Source organism: Erpetoichthys calabaricus, chromosome 11 (assembly GCF_900747795.2).
Source record: "Erpetoichthys calabaricus chromosome 11, fErpCal1.3, whole genome shotgun sequence".
NCBI classification, from domain to species: domain Eukaryota; kingdom Metazoa; phylum Chordata; class Cladistia; order Polypteriformes; family Polypteridae; genus Erpetoichthys; species Erpetoichthys calabaricus.
The window spans coordinates 158980500-159003903 of record NC_041404.2 but is presented as its reverse complement, the minus strand read 5'-3'; the positions used below and the strand labels follow the sequence as shown (position 1 = coordinate 159003903).

Below are 23404 nucleotides of genomic sequence, written 5' to 3'. Positions count from 1 at the left end.
AAATGTGCACAGTCTAAGTTTTTAAATGACTAAAGAAATGCTAGTCAATGGAATGATCTTAAACTGAACTGAGCGTACATTAAAAACATTTCAAGCTTTTGACAGAACTGAGAAATATTGTTTTTGGAAGAGTCTGGGCTGTGCAGTGGGTCTATGAACAGTTTTATAAGACATTCTGTACCAGAACTTAAGCAATACAAACACACAAGTTTAATACTGTTGTGATATCACTAAACTATTTAAAAGTTACAATACTTTTTATATAAAATATAAATGTTATTTCATAATCCACCAACTAGTTTTTTTATTTTAAAACAGTGGTCTATTTACTACAGCACCTATTGCTGTATAGCTTTTCGTTATTGATATGTCAGTTAGCTGACAATCTTTACCTTACAGCAATGTGGCATAATAAACACAGTAAAAGCACACAGTGTGCAGGCCCAACAAAGGGTAGAACTAAACAGCATAACGTGTTTATATAGCCTCCTCTCTTGAATAATAACTTGTGATCTTTATTGAATACAATGCTCTGATTAACACTAATACAGTTACATTTATTACATTTCATTTTGACATCATTGATATTTTGAATTTTGACCAATGTTCTCAAAGGAAGCGTATACCAGAAAATGCTTATTTAGTATGAGTGTACAGTACATGAACATTGGGGATAATAACAGGGAGAGACAGTACAATTTTGCATAAGTTTTTTTTGTTTTTGGTGTGATATGATTAATGAATGACTTTGTACATTTACAAAATGAAAAACAGGAGGATAGCATACAGTGTAATGCAGAACAGTTGTTTCACTAATTATGAATATCCAAGTTAAATATCTGGATTAGAGTGATCTATGCAGTAGTTTCACATGTACATTCTTCTATGGGAGAAGAAACACACAACTATAAATAGATAAGCAGTTGGATGACACAGATTAATCTCAAGCTTTAAATAAAAACTTAAATTGCAAACTAGACATATGTTAAGGAAATAACACATTGCAACACTGAACCCAGTTCAGTCAGTATCACAGTGGGTCAGAAACTATCTCAGTAACAAGGGGTACAAAGCAGAAACTAAGAGTAAATAAGATGCCAATATAGCACAAAGGCTACTCACACACACACTCACAAAGCAAATTTAGAATCGTCAATTAACCCAATATGTATGCTTTAAGAAAGTGAGGTACAAAACACGAAAAAAGTTTTTAATACATGAAAAGCTCAGGTATAGGTATTTTAATATTTTAAATACAATGCCTGTTTACCTTAAATTGAACACAAATACTCAATAGTCATGTCTACCTGAAATTAATTAATGTTGAACACTGTACAGTACCTTTGGTGAAAGCACTTTAATTAATTCATTTAAAAATCTAAATTTTGTAGCTTCATTGTGAAATCGCTTGCCACAGTTGTTCATGCATGCCTCCAGGACCTAAAAAAGAAACAGCACACAAACGTAAGTATAGAGTACAGAGTATTAAACAATAAAGACTAATATTAATTTCCATTGCTCTTGAAACATTTTATATTTTTTTAAGTCATAAAGAGAAGTTGGCTCTAAACACCAATTAACACAGCTTTAAGGGAGTTTCACTTTTTTCTTAAGATATAATCCATTAGAGTAAGTCTTCAGAATCTGATTCTTTTCTTAAATTTGAATGATACACGTATATGTGACCATGGCATGTGATGGACACATGACTCACAGAAGCAAGTTTCACATATGTGAGGATTGTACCCCAGAGAAAAGGGGATACTCGAGTCAACGTACTATACAACTAACATTAGTTGATATCTCTTGATATGATACTATTTTTAAAATATTGTGTTAAATCATTCAAGTACAAAACCATTTATTATTAAAAAACATTACCTTAGGATAAGGTAAGATATTCACAAACTTTCAAAAAAGAAGTAAGGGTTGTTAGCCAGACACTGTAAGATGTGTTTGAAGTATAACTGATTAAAGTGTGTCTTCACCATAGGCAGAAGCATGAAGACTGTACTGCAATTAAAGAGCCAGTTTGACTAAGGTTTCCATTTTTTCCATTTCTGAAGCTCTCCAAGGAATTTTTCTTCTAAATTCTCTTTGTTCTTTTTAACAATACTCTGTACAACCAAAACAAAGCTGTAGAATTCAAAATTTCTCCTTGAAGTCTCTTTTATAAGATACACCAAAACCTAAAGGATTTTTAAATTATATTCAGAATACAATATCTGTATAAATGGGCCGACTTCTTCATTTAATCACAAAGATGCTCACTAAAATTCCAACAAATTTATAATACATAAAAAAAATTCAAAAAATTCCTAGAAGTCATGGACTTACATTTAATAGACTTTTTCATCAATACTGCAGTTATAACAGAATTATAACAGAACACTTTTGATGTGTGTGTATGTGTGTGTGAACATTAAACTCTTGCTTCCCATCACCACGATAAATCATCTCTTACTAATATTAGGCTCAGACATAAAAGTGCACTAAGAGGACAGTGGGGTTAAAGTAGCAACAAAGGTTATACTACAGAAAGTACTGTATCTTCAGAAAAGGAAACCCTCTAAAGAAATAAAAACTGGGAAGAAGTCAAAGTATTACTGTACTACATAACTGACAGATGCTACAAAGAAGTGTTCATGGTGGATGAATAGACAGGATGGTATTAGGATAAATACATGAAAAAATGTATAAAAGGGAAATTAGGATCACATAGGACCCTGCATGACAAAAAAGGACCATAAATGTGAATAATGGTTAATAGTGTAGTAACACTTTTGATTGCTTAGAGTCAACATGGTATAACAGTCTTAAGCCATTTACAGCAATGACAACCCTAGATCTGACTAGTTAAGAGATTTCAGGAGGAAATTAAAAGAGTGATAAGTCTATTAAGATAGAGATGAGTTGGAAGCATGCACTGATACAGCGTGTTGCCACACCCATGCAGTGGGCGACACATGAGCACCACACTAGTTCGAATGGAATGGAACAGTGCAAGGATTTCTACAGTGGCTAGAGTGTCAATCCTGCTACCAACCCCCAAGTTTTACCTGCAAGTTGAAGGACCTGCTTGCAGGGCTGGATGCAGGTTAACATCACACCCAGGATGGATGGAATTGCAGGTTAAGGGTCTTGATCAAGGGCTCAACAGAGTGGAATCATTTCAAGCATTTGCAGGATTCGAACCTTGCCAGCGCAGATCCCTAGCCTCAGAGCCACCACTCTGCCACTCTATTGAGTAGAAGCAAAATATCCATCCATCCATCCATTATCCAACCCGCTATATATCCTAACTACAGGGTCAAGGGGGTCTGCTGGAGCCAATCCCAGCCAACACAGGCCACAAGACAGGAAACAAACCCCGGGCAGGGCGCCCGCCTACCGCATGGCGCACACACACACACACCAAGCACACACTAAGGACATTTTAGGATCGCCAATGCACCTAACCTGCATGTCTTTGGACTGTGGGAGGAAACCGGTGTACCCGGAGGAAACCCATGCAGACATGGGGAGAACATGTAAACTCCACACAGGGAGAACCCGGGAAGCGAATCCGGGTGTTTAAGGAATGTGACTAATATATAGGAGGAGAGAATAACTTACTGTAAACAATTAGGCAATTATTGTGTAAAAAGTAACAATTATGAAAAACAATCAAATATCACAGATTGTTTGGCTAGCTTAAGTAATTAACTTTATTTTTTCCTATCTTTATTTGATAATTTCTGCTTTTTTCCTTCCCTATAAATATTCAAATTAAGCATCATTTGCAATGATGCTTGCAGAAGAAGTCTAATGCCATAGCAGTTCAAACATGAATACAGTAAATGACTCCCTGCCACTCATAATTCCATAAGCAACAAAATTGTTATCTATGAAAATCAGGCTATGTGTTTTGGGAACAAGCTGAAAGCAAATGACTCTATACATCATAATTAATAAAATTTGCTTCCACTTTATTATTACAATGTCTTATGCAAGCTTTTTTCAACTATCATTGCCTGCAGGTCACCTAAAAGAGGCTCAGCAATCAAAACAAAGCTTCAACAGAAAGTGCAACAACTGAAGGGCATGTTTTAGCTCAACTTGCTCTAGAAAATTCCATATTACTCACTACAAGTACTTCAGATAGTACAGGATGTGGCCAGAGATTCACTTGGTTTAACAAATGCAAAAATGTTATTGTTAATTGTGGTGGGCTGGCACCCTGCCCAGGGTTTGTTTCCTGCCTTGCGCCCTGTGTTGGCTGGGTTTGGCTCCAGCAGACCCCCGTGACCCTGTAGTTAGGATAATAGCGGGTTGGATAATGGATGGATGGATGGATGTTATTGTTGATACCAAGGTTAAGTTGGAACTAAGTGGTTTCATAAGACAGAAAAATTAACTTCAGCACATCTCTTTTAGGTAGCACGTTTAGGGTTATACACATGTTAAAGAATGGAGAAGGTCCTTAACCTGCAATTGCTGAGTGCTTTGAGTAGTGAGAAAAGCGCTATATAAATGCAAAGAATTATTATTATTATTATGAGTTGAAGAACGTGTTCAGATACTGCTATTCAGTAAAGACTGAATTTCTTCATAAATGAGCTACTCTACAGCAGTTTCAAAGGAGGAAGCTGCTGAGCCTATTTGCTGCTACATACAGCCAAACACCACTCATTTCAATGCTAATATTTTCAATAGCAAAAGGAATGTGGTGGTTCATCACTGGCGAAACTGTATGGAGCAAGCCAGGTAGAAACTGAAGTTCATGTAGCCCTCTAACAGAGTTAAATGTCGCAGCATAAGTTTTTAGATGCTTGATCTTCTTTCCAGGCTCACCTTTTGTGTTTTTTATTTCATACCTGCTATGTCTCAATGCATCTTTGTAACTTGAATAGCCATGTAAAATTTTCAATGCAATGCATGAACAAAACAAAGATAGCACTCAAACATTGCTGCTCATTACAGCATTTTGCCCACCTTTTAGAATCCCCTTACCTCCTTACCTGGAATGAGAGATTTGTGTGTAAAAAATACCAGAGAACAATATCAGGTCACCCTGATATGTGTGAAAAAACAAATCTCACAAATCTCTCAACAAATTTCTGACATGGTACACTGAGAAATTTCCAGGTTTTCAGATATGAAATGAGATAGTGACTAGCATACCCCAACCAAAATTATCAAGAATGTTTTGTGTGATGTTTTTTTACATAGTATAAAAGGTTTGTTATTAGTATTCCTCCTTATAACACAGCTTTTAGCCCATGTCTAAACAGAAACGGGATTATACTATATTCTGTTGTAAGGATTCAGCAGCATACTGGCATTTCCTGACTTCAGTCTTTTAAATCATTAAATTTCTTTATTCACATTTACGAGGACTGACTGAAACAGTACAAATCAAGAAAGATAGAGCTTACTGTCAATGCTTGAAGCGATTCCTTTTCTTGAGGAGACTGTATTTTGTGTGCCAAAAGTCGCAGAGCAACCTGTGGACTAACACAGAAGATTTATGTTTTTAATTAAAATATTTTAATCAATTCATAGTGACTAATAAGCACTAATAAGTTCACAAAGCATATAATGTCAAAAAAGCGTTGAAAGAGACAAGCTTTACAAGAAAATGGGAGCCTAAAAAATATAATAAATGTTAAAACTCAAAAATTAACCTAAATATACCAAAAAAAAATAGAAAACCACTGGAAAAGTTGATTAAACCTACAGTGTTTAATGGTCCAACTCACATTTATAATTCTATACTGTATCTAGATGCATAAAAATTTAATTTTAGCACTGTTAACAAAACCATTTCAGATGATCATTTTATTGCTTTTAATTAAGAACCAGAACTATAAAGCAAAAATAACAGATTCATGATTTTTAAATTAACTAAAACTCAAATGTACTGTAAAAAGAGTATTTTGAAAAATAATGTATCTCAAAACAGCTTCTATTGTTTTCTGCATTTAATCGTTGCTCATAGTTTTCTTTACATCAATCCTTTTGCTGCCTGACCAGTAACCTCTTATGATGCTCTAGTTAACCATATAAGAGAGACCACCAATAATTTCAGCATTCAATCTGAAGGCTGCAGGCGTGGCTTGTTTAATATCTGTAGCAATCACTTTTACTGGCTATTAGTAAATCTTGCCTATTTTCTTTGTCTTCCTGGAGTCCTGCGGTGGTACTTGGTGCAACAGCTATTTTAATCAATCTAATGCTTCCAATCTTGGACTGAGAGCATGCAGGGAATGATGGAACTGACAATAAGTCTTCATCTTATTGTGGCTGTATTGTTAACATTTGCCTATCCTGGGCTGAACTGTACAGGGCCTAAAGAGGAACTAGGTGGCTGGCACATCTTGGAGAGTTGAAATCTAGATTTACAATTTCCTTTCTCTATAATATGGAGGACATAAGAACCTAATTAATATAAAAGATGTGTAAATAAATGAATATATGTATAAATATATGCATATACTGTGCAGTCTTTATGTTCAGTATTGTTCCCTTTTGTGTTTTTGTTGAGTTTTTTTTTTTGTTTGTTTTTGACTCTCCTTTATTTGTAACTAGCTGAAGTAACCCAGAGTTGCCCAGGTATATTTATAGAATGTGTTAAGCAAAGGTTTATGTGTTTTTAAATGGTGACCCTCTTGTTATTTTTAGCTGTCCCATCTGTCACCCACATTGCCTGTCTACCAGTGTTTCTTCTTTGCTGAGTCGATAATTTATTCTTTTTTGGTCTGACTGGATTCCAGAATTGTGGTTAGTCCTTGTTGGATTGTAACCATGTCATGTCTGACTCTTAGTTCAAGGTGGACTACAAACTATTTATAGTACTTAAATTACAACGAAAATCTGACAATGCACAAAATACTCCTTTTTATATTATAGCTGATAGAAGAAGCACACGGCATTGCCTGGATAAGCAATATTAAGTTCTAGTCATTGTGTCTGCTAGTCTGGCTTCAGTCTGTTCGGATGTTTCACTTGCTCTGAGTCAGTAGACGACACTGGTATGCAAACTGTAGCATACAGGGAAAAAACATAGGAACGCCCAGAGTCCAAATTTTGGGTTCCAAAGTAGTCTGTCTTGTGCATATGGTCGTAGAGAGCAACTATGTAAAATTCGGTCCAAATCAGTAAAAGGTTGTAGAATTGTACAGGAGACAGACAGATATTCATACATATATACACATATCATATTATATATATATATATATATATATATATATATATATATATATATATATATATATATATATATATATATAGACAGAGAGAGAGCAAATACAGCAAGCTGGGGTTATGTGTAAAGAGTAAATTGAACTGAACTGAATCCATCCTTTGTTCTCTTGAGTAGAATGCCATTACTAATGTTAACATACTATAAAGCAATATTAACTGTTCATGTTAAAATGAGACATTAAATTTCATACTTTTTTAAAAATCTATTTATGGATGCTTACATTTACAGAATATAAAATAATTATTTTTTAAAATGGGTGCATACAAGTGCAAGGTAGTATTAAACACGGGCAAGCAGTTTGTAGAAATGTACACAAGTCAATGCCATTTAACAGGGAAACCATACCACCATAAGCTTTACTGAAAGCAAGGAAAAACCATGGCATTAACACATAGCTGTGGTTGTCAATATTTTTTTCAAACATTTGATTTTATCTGTAAATACAATTTCCATCCAGGCTCACTTTTTTTGTAATATTTGTAAGTATAGAAGTTATCAGAGATTAATTTATTTAAAGTGTAGTTATAGCATACACTGCGGAGACTGAATTTTCATTGTGTTCAAGATTAAATCAAACTCAGGGAAACAGGATTGTGTTGAATATTTCTGAGAGTCAATTTAAGGAAAAAGGAAAGTTCAATGAAAGTGATTATTCCTTTGATCATTTACATAGTAACAAGCTGTAGAGTTGCATAGTAAAAAGATGAAAAAAAATGTAAAAAAAAAAAAAAGTTACAAACAGGGACAGACCAATCAGTTCCTCCAATGTATTAAATTAGCTAATAGCTAAGCTGTCTCAGCATGTCATTCAGACATTTTTATAAACATCAGAGTCTCCCCTTTAAGTGGAAGAGATGTCAGTTTGCTCCATATTATTGCAATCCTCTGTGTAACGACTTACAGCACCACAAATGAGATTCATAGTGTAACTAAGGAAACTGAGGGTATTTTAGAATGCTTGGCACAACAAAAATGAAGCTGATGGAGATTTATTCAAAAGGATAAAACCCTCTCAGTACTTCACAAAACATGTAGCTAATTATCCCTAGCTAATGTAAAAGAAGAGTTACAAAAAAGGACAAAACATGGTATAGTAAAGAAAAGAAAAGAAAAAGGCATCTAAGACTGATGTGTACTGAAAATGTTTTGATAAACCAAAAAAAATTATTCTATGTCTGTCTTAGATTAAAACACAGAACGCTGGATCTGTCAGTGTGCATTAATCTGCATTTAATTGCTGCCCCAGATATTACATCCATGCTGAAAAATTAAGAGAAAGTCAGAAACACTATGTTTTGGCTGATAAACTTTAATGAAAACCAGCCTCTATAAAATGTGTCAAGTTTTACAAGAGGTTCAATATTAAGTCACATAGATGTTGTAGTTTTAGAGAGAAACAAAGCATTACATTATGAGCAAAAATACATGCGATAGTAGTGAATAAATACACATTTTATGGGTCAGTCTTAGAAAATACAGGAGTTTAGCTACCGTAATAAAGAAAATGGTCTACCATCCACAAATAATACTAAATTGAAGAGAGTCCTGGGAATAACACAGAAAAACTGCAGGAGTGCATGCATTCAGCTTTATTGAAAAATATGTAACTAGCATAGTCAAGTTTAAAAGCAGAACCCCAGAAGTCTCTGATAGTCTGTAAAGACGTAGACATGCTGCCACTAAAAATGCTGTAGTTTGGTGCAATAGAATAATAATGACCTATAAAAAAACCCTCTGGTAGTTGTCAAAAAAGTCTCTCTTGTCACAAAAAGGTGCTCAAGGCAGTTTAAGTTTTTTTTTTCTCAATTATGTTAATGCAAAAAGAGATGGCTTACATGTGTTGATGCAGAGAGTGAAGAAAGTAAAAGTAGAGGCAGAGAAATCTACTGAGAATGGTTAGACTACTAAAGAAAACATTGCAACAGCATCCTAAGGAACCACAGTGGATGCAAAACACTTTTATCAAATAAAATTCGTATTAAGTGAAGGACAGATCATATGTGACAATCTCACAGTAAAATTCAACTCAATAAGAAACAGTCTACTCAACTGTATGCATGACCTATGTCAAGAATTATCTAAATAAAGGGATAAGGCTAAAACATCAGTAGATGACAGTCAATTTTGTTTGATAAAAAAAAGAATTCACTAAAGGCCTCTATTCAAAGATGCACAAAACACAAAGGAAAGAACTATGAATACCAAAACTGCTGTCATATACAGACTATGGCAGCTGATTGGAATGTTTGAATATGAAAGTCAAAGCTATTTAGTAATGTAAAATACATAATGCTCTGTATGTCCATACATGATTTCTCTGGACTATTAGTTTTTTTGTGGTTAGTACATGCAACAAGGAATCTGTCACAGTGATAAGCGTTAAGAAATGGAGAACAAATACTTTTTGGTTTATCTGCAATGGCTTAATGCATGTGAAGGACAGCATCTTCTATAAGTAACAGATGTTGACTGTTTTAATGGCTATATGTAACATATTAGGAGAATTAATGTAGTTTGAGTTGACACAGTGGTTAGCAGAGCTGCCTGACAGCTCCATAAGCCTGTGTTCAAATGTTACCACAGTTTTCACATTGTATCCATATCTGCCTGGATCTTCATCAGAAGCCCTAGTCTCCTCAACAATACAGTATATAGGAGATGCTGACTGGTGACTCTTGGGGCAAGTGAGTATATCTGCCTTGGAAGTAGTCTAGCACTCTGGTCAGTTTATTTCTGCAATGAACCCCCTGTTGCCTCTACAGGTTATAGCCACTAGATACCTAAGAGTAAAATAATAATGCCCAGGAAATAAAACAATAAATGGTTTACCTCATTCGTTTCAATTTGTTGTCCCCCAACTGCTAGTTATATGTTTACAATATAAAAATATGACAGAATATAATGAATGGCCAATGTGGGCCACCTAAAATTTTTTTGGTAAAAGTAGGGCTATACTTTTACTAAAATACAAACAAACCATTTTAAAAGCCTACCCATCTGGTTGTTTGTTGATTTCTTCATAAAAGCCTTTGATGCTTTCCCAGTTTTCATCATCGTTAGTTGGGTCAGTTGCTTTATCTGAAAATACAAAACCCATAACGTTGAATGCTGTTTAAGCTGAAATCCTGTGAGTTTAGATAAGAGATGCTGATAACACATTGCTACTGTGCAACAGAACACTTCCCTTTTTAAAGGACACTGTCAAAGTTCACAGTGTGCTTAGTGGGTACAAACCATGGAGGAGTCATTACTCATTGTCATGTGAATTAACTGTTAAAACAAAAGCTTGACCAGAATATATGATGCATTCATGATATGTGTTTCCATGAAAGGTCATTTCAGACACATTTGGGGAAAAAAAAGTTAAAATTCTCTGTAGAATCAAAAGAAAATACAAAAAAAGACAGCATATTTTATACCAACTAAGCAAAGCAACATGTCACTTAACCTTATTCTTTGAGTTAAAACATAAATAAGAATAATTATACCACTACTACTGTCATTAAAGAGCTATTGGTAATTTTTTCCAGTGTTTCAAAATAATAGAAAGATAAAGGGAAACTAAAAAAATAACCAAAATGGTTATTGTAAAATAAAGACAAAAATTAATTTCAATAATAGTGTATTCAGTGTTGAAAGTACTACTACTCCTCTCTTCTTACAAGTAATAAATGCCAGAAAGGAACAAATTGAAATATTTCTGCTAGTCATACACTGCCCTCTTCTGGACATTAAAAAAAGAGAACAGAAAAACCCCTACAACTCTAAAACAAACAAACAAACAGGTTGACTTATTGTATATGTAAGAATATTCTTGAATATGAATTCTGGATTATTAAAAAACGATTTTCTGTGTATTAAAATTAACTTTCACACACACAAAAAAATCAACATACATCAGCAATTAGCACAATAAAACCCAATTCAATTGCAATAATCCATATATTGTGAATACTGTCATCAAAAGTAATGCAGATCTTTAGGCTTTAAAAATGTTTTACATCACAAAGACTGGAGTGCTAGGGTGTTGTACCATATTAGCCATTATGAATGTAGTGAGAAGTCAAGCAAAATGACACCTTTATTTGGCTAACTAAAAAGATTACAATATGGAAGCTTTTGAGGCAATGCAGGCCCTTTCTTCAGGCAAGATGTACATCTAGCCTGAAGAAGGGGCCTGTATTCTTTTTAGTTAGCCAATAAAGGGTGTCATTTTGCTTGACTTCTCACTACATCACAAAGACAAAATTAGTAAAAGCATGGGTATATTTCAGCTATACTTAAAAAAAATCACTTTTCATATCATGCCACCCACCCTCAAACAGATTGTATTGCAAAAGAACACAACCTCTGTTATATTGTAAAATTGTGTTAGTGGTATAAAACCTTATTTATTCACTGCACCTTAATATTTCTAAGAAGCTGATACAAAATCCTGATGATAAAGCACATCCTGTTTGTTTAAGCCATAACTGGGCATACTTAGCTCTTGAAAGATTCACATTTTCATTGTCACTAGTCTCAAAGTGAATGGTGAATTTGGGAAGGTTGATGAACTTCAGCTTTTCTTTCTTTTAACAGTGGTGAGAAGTGTAAATTTTCCGTTTCAAACGTTTAAAAAGAATGTTTGCGTATTTTTTTTTTATATCATAGTTTCTGATCTAGCTCCTACATCGAGCAAATCACTTATTTCTTGAAATGTTAATTTCAGATTAACAGACATGAGTGTGAATGATAAGTACTAATGAATACATTAACATTCAGAGATATGTCTTGCTCAAGTAAAGCACACTTTACAAATTAAGTGGCATAACTCAAACTTGAGTAACCATAAATACTCTACCAACTTAAAAAAATAAAAAGAGGTGTTTAACACTTGTGGCGAGCGGCTGGGGGCAGAACCCAGCTGGGACGCCCGGAAGGACTGGAGAAGGGATTACGCCTCCTCCAGACCACGAGGGGGCGACCGCCCTGGTGGCTTTGGGAACCATGGGAAAGAAGCATGGAAGCTCAACCCTATAGGGGCCCATGGTCACTGCCAGGGGTGCCCAGATGCCTGAGGAGCCCTGGCCCGCAACACTTCCGCCAAACCCGGAAGTGCTGGGGGGAAGAACACCAGGGACACCTGGAGTGCTTCCGGGTGCACTGCCGGCACTGGAGGTCATTGAGAGGCACCTGGAGCACATCCGGGTGGATATAAAAGGGGCCGCCTCCCTCCATTCGATGGCTGGAGTCGGGAGGAAGAAAGACAGGGCTCGGGAGGAGAGGAATGGAGGCGGACCTGAAGAGAGGCATTATTGATAGGCCTGGACTTTGGGGGAGTGCTGGGTTGTGTGTGGTTTCACTGTGTAAATATGAATAAACGTGTGTTGGGTTTTGTACCTATGGTGTCCGCCTGTCTGTGTCTGGGTCATATTCCACACACTCTAAAATATAGAAGTATACAATTATATTAAAAATACAATAATTGCACATACGTTCACAAATATTCAAAGAAATGCATTTTCATCCTGGATATATAACCATCACTGACCTTCTAAATTCAGATTTGACTTGCTACATGATTTTTCTTCTGATGCTTCAGCAAAATGCAAACTAAATTCAGCAATGCATAGCTAACAATCATGATCTAATGACTCTCACACTGTTAGTGGATTAGGACAGCATTGTAATTAGCAATGTTTCATCATATGTCCATTCAGGGACCTAGGGTCTGCTGTCAGACAGATTACTGCTTGTGGGAGGTGTTTACGTGTGGTTTTTCTCTGCAGATCCAGCACCCACTTAACCATTTCCTAAAGATGACAGGTTACTTGGTACCTCTAAACTAACCCAGTATGTCGAAGTGTTTGCCTTCAGAAAGTTGGACACCTGCCTAAAATCAGTTTCTATTTTACATTCAGTGCTGCTGGGAAAATTGATTGGTGGCTACAATTAGTCTAACAAAATTTGGTTATCAAATATGATGTCAGGATATTCAAGGTCATGAAAAGCCAGAGTAAGGCAGGAACTGACACCAGATGGGACACTCACACACATAGCCACTGTTACTATCCATCCATCCATCCATCATCCAACCGCCCTTCTCCAGAGCCAACATAAAGATCATGAAACTTTATTTTAATTAATGGAAACGTAATTCAGCTCATCTCATACATTGCATAGAACATATATGTATTGTGCACACAGCCTCAAGTCATTTTACAAGTACAGACTTATGACAGAAATATGTCACAATTGTTTACATATATTTTATTGTGAGAGCACAGGCAGGTTAAGTGACTTGCTCAGAGTCACACAGTAAGTCAGAGATGGGGACTAAAATAGAAGCTTTCTGATTTATAATCCAAACTCCTTCATCAGCAGCACTTCCTACTGTGCATTACTGTGCATAAATGAGGCACAGATTGCGTACATTAGAAACAAAGATACTAAACTGAAGGCACCCTGTATATCCCAGTTTTATATTTTACAAGAAACAGAATGCGTGATGAGGGCAGAATTATTCTGTAAAAAATTGTGAAATAAATAACTACTGCTTTTTATATATAAAGACATCTTGAGGACACTCTTAATCAACTAGGGAAATGCAGCCAAAGCAACTAAATGACGACTCACACATATAATTCATATCACCAAGCAGTTATTATAATGTGCATTGATGTGACAAGCATATTAAACTTCAAAAGTGATATGATGAAATATGATGTATAGACTATTAGTACAGACTGTTAGACTACTGTTAAGACTATTAGTATGGACTGTTTTAAGTCAGTCACTGCATATCTGCACTGAAGAACCAAAATGTTTGTATACAACTTTTAAGAAAATTCACTTTTATAAATCTGACAGATTTTTTTTTTAATGGGTGCCATGCAGCATTTTGAACTGCCACGCAAGTATTATCATTTCACTCCCTCACTCCCTTGCACAACATATTGCAACAGCCAATCTATCCCCATCTATCAATGGAGATCCCAACCCTGATTGTTGATCATGAGTCTTTGCTTTAAGATGCTTCAAAGGGGGACAGTCTCCCGGCCCCATCAAAAGTGGTCAAAATGTGTGTCGTAGCTTTGTGGCTCTCAGTGCTTCACAGAGGACCAGAGAAGCTCAGACTAAATAAAGCTGTATGAGATCTGCATGTAAGGCTGTTCACATCGAGTAGAGAGAGAGAGTGGTTGCACTGATAGCCTGTTGCCGCACTCACCACATGATGAACCACCTGGATTGGAACCTAACTGCAACGAGTGACACCTCAGCACCACACTAAAACAGTGTGAGATTTTTTTACAGTGGCTTGAGTGCCAATCTTGCCACCAACCCCCAAGTTTTCCCTGTAACTTGGAGATCCTGCTTGCAGATGCAGGTTAAAGAGTAGAGTTACTTCTGGTGTTTCAAGCCCCAGAGCCACCACTCCTCCCCATTCACATTGAGTGGAAAAAAAAAATGCAGAAAACATAGGTGGTGTCAAGTCAGCATCAGCTGTATAATTTTAGAGTATTACAACCTTAGAAAAGTTGTGGCAAGAACAGGCCATTCAGCCCAAATAGCTCATCCATGATATTCATCTACCCGGTTCCTCCCTGTGTGGATAGCGCTTTGAGTACTGAGAAAAGCGCTATATAAATGTAATGAATTATTATCTAGATAGTCCAAAATAACATCAAGTCAAATACTAAAGGTTCCTAAAGTCCTACTTTCCACCACACTACTTGAGAATTTATTCCATGTGTCTATGGTTCTTTTTGTGAAGAAAACTTTCTAACATTGTGCAAAATCTTCCTTAACAAGTTTCCAAGTGTGTTCCCATGTTGTTCTTGAAGAATTAATTTTAAAGTAACATATGGAAATCTACTATACTAATTAATTTCACAATTGTATATACTTCAATCACATCACTTCTTAATCTCAGTTTCCTTAAAATGAAAAGTTTCAGGACCTGCAGTCTCTCCTCATACTTCATACCTGTCAGTCTTGGAGTCAGCACAGTTGCTCTTATCTAAACTTTCTCTAGTCCTGCTATGTCTTTATTGGAATATTGAGAACAAAACTGCACGCAGTACTCCAGGTGGGGCCTCTAGTGTATTATATAACTCAAGCATAACCTCCCTTGCCATGTACATCACACATTGTGATACAGTATATAACCTAACATCCTATTTGTCTTCTTTATCTCTTTTCTAGACTGTTTGGATATAGAGAGTGACAAGTACATTAAGACTCCTCTGTCCATCTTGTACGGTATACTTTCAAGTTTCAGATCTATCATTGTGTATTCAAATCTAATATATTTACTTCCTTCATGTAGTACTTTCCATTTACTTATATTAATTTTCATCAGACACAAATCTACCCAGGCCTGTGTGCTGTCCAAATCCTCCTGTAACAGTTTAGCTGATTCTCCATTATTTCCCCTTCCACCTAGTTTGGTATCATCTCCAAACATAACTAGATTATTAAATATATATTTTGTCCTGATCATTTATTTGAATTAAAAAAATCTGAGGCTACAGCACTGATCCCAGAGGGACACCACTTTTAACACTGCCCAATTCTGAAAATGTTTATCACAACTTTTTGCTTCCTGTGTTTGAGCAAATTTTATACCCAACTACAGTCTGCACCCTTAATTTCCATTTCTTTTCGTCTGATCACTAACTTTTCAAGTGGCACCTTATAAAAAGCCTTCTGAAAATCAACATAAATGATGTCATATGCACCTCTTTGATTTTTCCTTTGTTGCTCCTTCATAGATTTTCAGCATATTAGTGACTCAACAGTATGTGTAGGATGGCATGATGGTGCTGTGTTTACTGCTGCTGTTTCTGATCTAGCATCATGGGTTCAAATGCTGCAACTAGTTGCTGGACATATGAGGTTTACATGTTCTTCTCATGTATATATAGGTTTCCCTCTGGGTACTCGACTTTTCCTCACATATTCCCAGACGCAGAGTGGTTAGATTAATTTGTTACTCTAAATTGCTCCCATGCAGGTCTGGGTATGTATTTCAGTGGGCTTTGCAATGGACTGTCACCCCGTTCAGTTTCTGTTTTGCTTCTTATTCTGCTGGTCTAGGTTCTGGCACCCGGTGACCATGGATAGAGGTAACCAAAGGGGCCTGGCGCCCCGCAAAAAATGCACTATTTTACTAAAATAAGTCTCAAATAAAGGGTATTTTTTACTCAAAGGCCAGCACCAATTTAAATATGATAATAATCAATGAATACTCAACATGGTGATGCAGTGTTAGCTCTGCTACCTTTCAGTCTGGGGTTCAAATTCTGAGTGTTCCCTGTATTGCGTGTGCATCTTGGTCTATGTGGGCTTCCTCCCAGAGTCTAAAGATATGCAGGTTAGGTGAGTTGGCACATGTGTGTGTTCACCCTGTGATGGGCAGGCACCCTATGCAGGGGTTGTTCCTGCCTGCACCCATTGCTTACTGGGATAGGCTCCAGCTGCCTTGTGACGATGTCCTGATAAGAGGGTTTAGAAAATGGATGGCTCAATGAACACTAGAACTTTCCTACTATAAGCAACTCTCTCTTTTGCACATCGTCCATCCTTAAAACAGACAGCAAAACATTCTGTACAATTTCAATTATGGATTAGGATCACAGTTTAACTTGAGAGATGTTATTTCAATTTGTGTATTTTGTGTTCAGTATTTTTCTGATTTATTTCTCTGACAGCCACTCTCGTCTGCAAAACAGATTATAGGTAGCCAGCACAAGTTACTGAAACTGTGGTGTGCCTATGCCAGGTGCTTATGCCTGCCTGTATTAACAGTGGCGTGAAGGTCTAAGCTAATCTCTATCACACGTCACAAAAAAATATCACCATGACAAAATACTTGAAAAAAAAAAAAGGACAAAGTGATATCTGCCTATTTGATGAAGAAAATAAAGAACTGAAAATGCTCCAGCTTTCAAATAAGTTACGTAGACAAACTTTAATAACCAATGTCTTCTGTCATAATTATATACTGCACCTCTTCTGGACATTAGCTCTTGAATGTGGTCTAGATATGTTACAGTAGCAGTCAGAAAATCTTCTGCTGTTGCTGCTTCTATTACACTGGGCCCTTCTAGCAACCAGTCAACACAGTAGAGAATGAAGATGTCATTTACATCTCCAGATTCCACCTGTTCAATGAGACGACAGATCAGCTTCTCCTGCATTATGAATTCCCCATGTTTGGCGCTGAATCAAGACACTAATGATTCAAATGCCTCGTACCCCAACTTTTGATGCCCTTTACACGACCTTTTGACACAGATTGGTCATTTGATCACATTCAGTTTTGGAATGATTGAATACACTTGAAGCAGCAACTAAGCAAAAGGTAATACATTTTAATTATGTTACATGATCTATGGACATGGATGCAGTACGCTTTGTGTTTTAAAGTGATAGGAAAATTGTGTGCCGATAGTGAAAACTAATTGATCATTTGGTAGATATGTTTTTAATTACAACACAATAAAACTGTGGCAAAATTAAATGCACCACGTGTATTTGCATTGCACTGCAATGTAGTTAACACATTGGATTGAATTTCATTTTGGCACAAATAATTTTCTATATCTCCCCCACCCCCCAAGACTAAATGTCCCAAAATACTTATCTCAGCAGTTTGAAGCCCTGGAGCTCTAAGTACCTGGAACTGACTTAATGGACAGTCATCATTATTTCAGTCAGACAACTCCTCACAACCCTAATCTTGACCATAGTGTAACCCAGGGGTGGGCAGATTCAGTCCTGGAGGGCCGCAGTGGCTGCAGGTTTTTGCTCCAACCCAATTGCTTAATAAGAAGCCCTTATTGCTCAAGTAACACTTCAGCTTCACTTTAGTTGTGTCGCTCGTTAAGATTTTGAACCCTTATTGCTTATTTTAGTCTTAAACAGCTGTATTCTTGGTTTTTAATTGCTCCTAATTAGCAATACCATGCAAATGACAAAAGAGACCAGCATTTCTCCATTTAGCTTGTTTTCATTTACACCTGTGTGTATTTATCGTGCACTATTTGGTTTAATTAAATACTTGGAAGGAAAGTGAAGAGAAAAAAGTGAAGCACTGAGAATTACTCATTTGTTTTAGACTTCAAATCATTTGGATGATATCCTTAGAAAGGAAAATAAATCTAGGATATGAGAATGACCTGGCATGGCAGAGTTAAAGCACTAGCAAGCCATGCAATTAAATAATTGACAAGGATTGGTTTTTAATTAAGCAACTGGGTTGGAACAAAAACCTGCAACCACTGCGGCCCTCCAGGACTGAATCTGCCCACCCCTGGTGTAACCTGTCAGAGCTTTGGAGGTCTACAATTAGATTATATTGGAGCCCACTGGAGTCAAAACCACCTACTTGGAGCTCCAGGGTGACCCTAAATTGAATTATACAGTCTGAGAATAACATATGTTACTACATGTGTAAAAGTATTACAAAGCACATCCGGAGCTTGAAACAAGACTTTTCCGCCATATTTATATTAAAATATACTTTCGGTCATATTTCTCAAGTAGTCAGAGAGGACGGACACTAGAAGAGTATATTTTATGATGTGAAAACAGTCATTGCTCAAAGTGGCCAGATATTTTGTAAGCTGAAAAGTGCAAGCAAATTGAACGACACTCGACTCGTCATATTAAAGAGGTGTATTTGGAACTTTTAAGACTGATGGAACACACGACACCCGTGTCCTTACTTGTGCACTGTCACCGCAAAAAAAAAAAAATGTGCAGACTGCCACCAAGTGGGGAAGTGACGAACTTACGTTACCACTCTACTGTGTGACAGTCGTGGCTGTTCTAGAGATACGACGTATGACCTGCAATCACGCGACTCTTCGCTCGTGGGTGGCCATCATCCATCCTTCCTTTAATAGAACCCAGCTGCAAGGCAATGCAATTAAAAGGAACATTGCCAGACACTTTGCGACAACTTTCAAAAATTAATCTGCCCAACTTCTGTTACCCGCTCAACACTTTACAAGTGCATTTTCGTACAGTTTTAGACACTCGCGCACGGTTTGCAGTCATGTCGAAACGAGCTGAAAACTTCCATCACTTCAAAAATAAATGTCCAACTCCCTCCCGTCCTAGTCAAGCGATATCAACCCGGGAAGTCGTCTCCGCACGGACAAGCCGAAAGGTTTGCCGATTCGTTCACTTTTTTTTTTTTTATTATTATTTAAGTTTTCGTGTAACGCCTGCGGCTCTCCCCTGCCACTAACTTCCTCCGCCTTGTCGTGCCTCGCGCTCCAGACGGCAGCTTCCAGTCTCTGCGCGCGCCCTTTCGCCTCCAGCTGAACTTACTGAGCCACGATTCCAAAGCGTTTCCCATGGCGCCGGTGGCCGCCAAGTCCTGGAGCTCCATTTCTCGGCCCAAGAAATCGTCTGCTTGCACCTTTCAGGACAGCGCGCCGGCTACTCCCCGAGGCCGCAGCGAGAGCGCTTCATGGAGCATGTGACAAGATTTCATGTTGGGGAAGTGCCGAGGCAGCAGACCTCTAGCGCCAAGGAGCTTTCGCTTTTGAGCATGAGCTAGTTATTATCTTTCAAAACTTAGTTATGGATCTGAACACCTTAGTGTAGTGCTTTTCAAACTTTCTATACTTGGGGACCGGTGAAAATAGGAGAATTATTTCGGGGATCGCTAAGGCAGAAAAAAAACATTACATAGTATTTTGTGTATTCGTTTTTAAATATAATACTGCAAAATAAAAATACCCTAAAATAACTAGAAACCAAGCCATAAAAAATGCTAATAAAACAGTTGAAACTGAATATAACAGAACAGAACTTAAAGTTTTTGAGTGCAATATTTAATTTAAATAAAGCTACTTCAAAATCTGCTGTTGCTTCTTTGCAAGAATACTTGATAAGCGTCCCACTTAACGGAATCATAGGCACCCATGCAAAGTAATGTGCTGGGGCCCCTGTTTTGATAGTAAAATAGAAACTTAAATAGGCATCAGAAACACCGTGGGCCTCTATAGTCCTGGGGACCCTGGCCAGTGCCCATACGTTAAGACAGGCACGATGTTGCTTCCGAGAGACAAAAAACACCACATTGATGTCCATTTGGTCTCTCTGTTTGTTTTTTTATCAGTGATATGGCTGAAAAAGGCTTCTCATGCAAATAACTAGTAGAAAATCCATCCATTCTATCCATTTTCCAACCCGCTGAATCCGAACAAAGGGTCACAGGGGTCTGCTGGAGCCAATCCCAGCCAACACAGGGCACAAGGCAGGAACCAATCCTGGGCAGGGTGCCAACCCACCGCAGACTAGTAGAAAATTGGAGTGAAAATTGAATAGCCATGGCAATAGTGAAACCAGACTTTAGTCAGTCAGTCATTATCCAACCCGCTATATCCTAACATAGGGTCACGGAGGGTCTGCTGGAGCCAATCCCAGCCAACACAGGGCACAAGGCAGGAACCAATCCTGGGCAGGGTGCCAACCCACCGCAGACTAGTAGAAAATAGGAGTGAAAATTGAATAGCCATGGCAATAGTGAAACCAGACTTTAGTCAGTCAGTCATTATCCAACCCGCTATATCCTAACATAGGGTCACGGAGGGTCTGCTGGAGCCAATCCCAGCCAACACAGGGCACAAGGCAGGAACCAATCCTGGGCAGGGTGCCAACCCACCACAGACTAGTAGAAAATTGGAGTGAAAATTGAATAGCCATGGCAATAGTGAAACCAGACTTTAGTCAGTCAGTCATTATCCAACCCGCTATATCCTAACATAGGGTCACGGAGGGTCTGCTGGAGCCAATCCCAGCCAACACAGGGCACAAGGCAGGAACCAATCCTGGGCAGGGTGCCAACCCACCGCAGACTAGTAGAAAATTGGAGTGAAAATTGAATAGCCATGGCAATAGTGAAACCAGACTTTAGTCAGTCAGTCATTATCCAACCCGCTATATCCTAACATAGGGTCACGGAGGGTCTGCTGGAGCCAATCCCAGCCAACACAGGGCACAAGGCAGGAACCAATCCTGGGCAGGGTGCCAACCCACCGCAGACTAGTAGAAAATAGGAGTGAAAATTGAATAGCCATGGCAATAGTGAAACCAGACTTTAGTCAGTCAGTCATTATCCAACCCGCTATATCCTAACATAGGGTCACGGAGGGTCTGCTGGAGCCAATCCCAGCCAACACAGGGCACAAGGCAGGAACCAATCCTGGGCAGGGTGCCAACCCACCGCAGACTAGTAGAAAATTGGAGTGAAAATTGAATAGCCATGGCAATAGTGAAACCAGACTTTAGTCAGTCAGTCATTATCCAACCCGCTATATCCTAACATAGGGTCACGGAGGGTCTGCTGGAGCCAATCCCAGCCAACACAGGGCACAAGGCAGGAACCAATCCTGGGCAGGGTGCCAACCCACCGCAGACTAGTAGAAAATTGGAGTGAAAATTGAATAGCCATGGCAATAGTGAAACCAGACTTTAGTCAGTCAGTCATTATCCAACCCGCTATATCCTAACATAGGGTCACGGAGGGTCTGCTGGAGCCAATCCCAGCCAACACAGGGCACAAGGCAGGAACCAATCCTGGGCAGGGCGCCAACCCACCGCAGACTAGTAGAAAATTGGAGTGAAAATTGAATAGCCATGGCAATAGTGAAACCAGACTTTAGTCAGTCAGTCATTATCCAACCCGCTATATCCTAACATAGGGTCACGGAGGGTCTGCTGGAGCCAATCCCAGCCAACACAGGGCACAAGGCAGGAGCAAATCCCGGGCAGGGCGCCAGCCCACCGCAGGACATACACACACACCAAGCACACACTAGAGAAAATTTAGGATCACCAATGCACGTAACCTGCATGCCTTTGGGCGGTGGGAGAAAACAACCAGACTTTAAGTAATCCTTATCATAATACCTAACAAAGTTTTCTTTTTTTTTTTGGTTTCTGTCGCACATTCCGAATTATCAACAGATCTCTTTGTCACCGTTACTTTTAAACTTGAAGCACTTGGCTTACATCACGGTGTCATCACTGACTATTGTTATCGCTTTTAAAGAAGGTTAAAAGGTTTTGTTTTTTTTCTTTCTATTTTGTAGGGTTTAAAATTCTACAACGGGCAGCACGGTGGCGCAGCGGTAGCACTGCTGCCTCGCAGTAAGGAGACCTGGGCTCGCTCCCTGTGTGGAGTTTGCATGTTCTCCCCGTGTCTGCGTGGGTTTCCTCCGGGTGCTCTGGTTTTCTCCCACAGTTCAAAGACATGCAGGTTACGTGCATTGGCGATTCTAAATTGTCCTTATTGTGTACTTGGTGTGTGTGTGTGCCCTGCCCAGGGATTTATTCTTGCCGTGCACTGCTGGGATTGGCTCCAGCAGACCCCAGTGACCCTGTGTTAGGATACAGCGGGTTGGAGAATGACTGACTGACTAAAATTCTACAACATTGATTTCTGAAATACCACAATAAAGTATTTGCAAAGAAGATGTACGTGTTGTCGACAGGCAAGCTAACGCAACATTCGCAGAACAATGTACTGTCATCAAAATAATGAAGCTGCGCCCTCCATAGCTCCTTGGCGGACAGCCACCTATACTCGTCGTCCCAGGAAGCACTGTCCTGCTCCATGTGGTCCCGGCATATAGGCAGCAATAACTATTTCATGGACCAGCAGGAAATTTCTGCCAGACCAGCGGTTGAAAAACACTGCCTTAGCACAAATATTGTAGTTACTGTGCATCCAAGAGATTGCATTACATCAGAAAATACAAATATTTATGGTACATATGTTTGGCTCCAATCTGTTTAAACACTGTTTGAACCTAACAGTTGGTATTTCTGTAAGAGTGCTTGATGTTTGGTTTCATCCCAATATGTCTAAGTACATTCTACGGATGCACCAGGGCACATCATCAGTAATATATCATGGCGTCATTGGGTGATTCAGGTTAGACATCCTCACTCATGCGACCCAGCAGGGGATGATCAGTTCCTGACATTAGTCCCAGTAGCTGTGATCCATGGATCGCTCTTCTTCATCCAGAGCCATCTAGAGGCTCTTTCTACGGTTTCTGTGATGGTTCTGATTGCTCTCCTTTTTTTCAACCCCTGTCATGCCTAGCAGAGCAAAGGCTCTCTACATAGTGAGTGGCCAGCAAAGCCCCT

General features: G+C 38.4%; 1 protein-coding gene across 1 annotated transcript in view; it reads right to left on the bottom strand.

The window, feature by feature from the left end:
* The window catches only part of LOC114661233 (ADP-ribosylation factor-binding protein GGA1-like), a 52728-nt gene extending 32966 nt beyond the window's left edge, over window positions 1-19762 (bottom strand). Inside the window, exons 1-4 of the mRNA XM_028814446.2 lie at window positions 19571-19762; window positions 10240-10324; window positions 5418-5493; window positions 1342-1440 (exon numbers count right to left, since the gene is read on the bottom strand). Of these exons, the coding sequence (XP_028670279.1) occupies window positions 1342-1440; window positions 5418-5493; window positions 10240-10324; window positions 19571-19631 (321 nt within the window). The 5' untranslated portion in view covers window positions 19632-19762. The remainder of the gene's footprint in view (window positions 1-1341; window positions 1441-5417; window positions 5494-10239; window positions 10325-19570) is intronic.
* Window positions 19763-23404: the final 3642 nt, after the last annotated feature.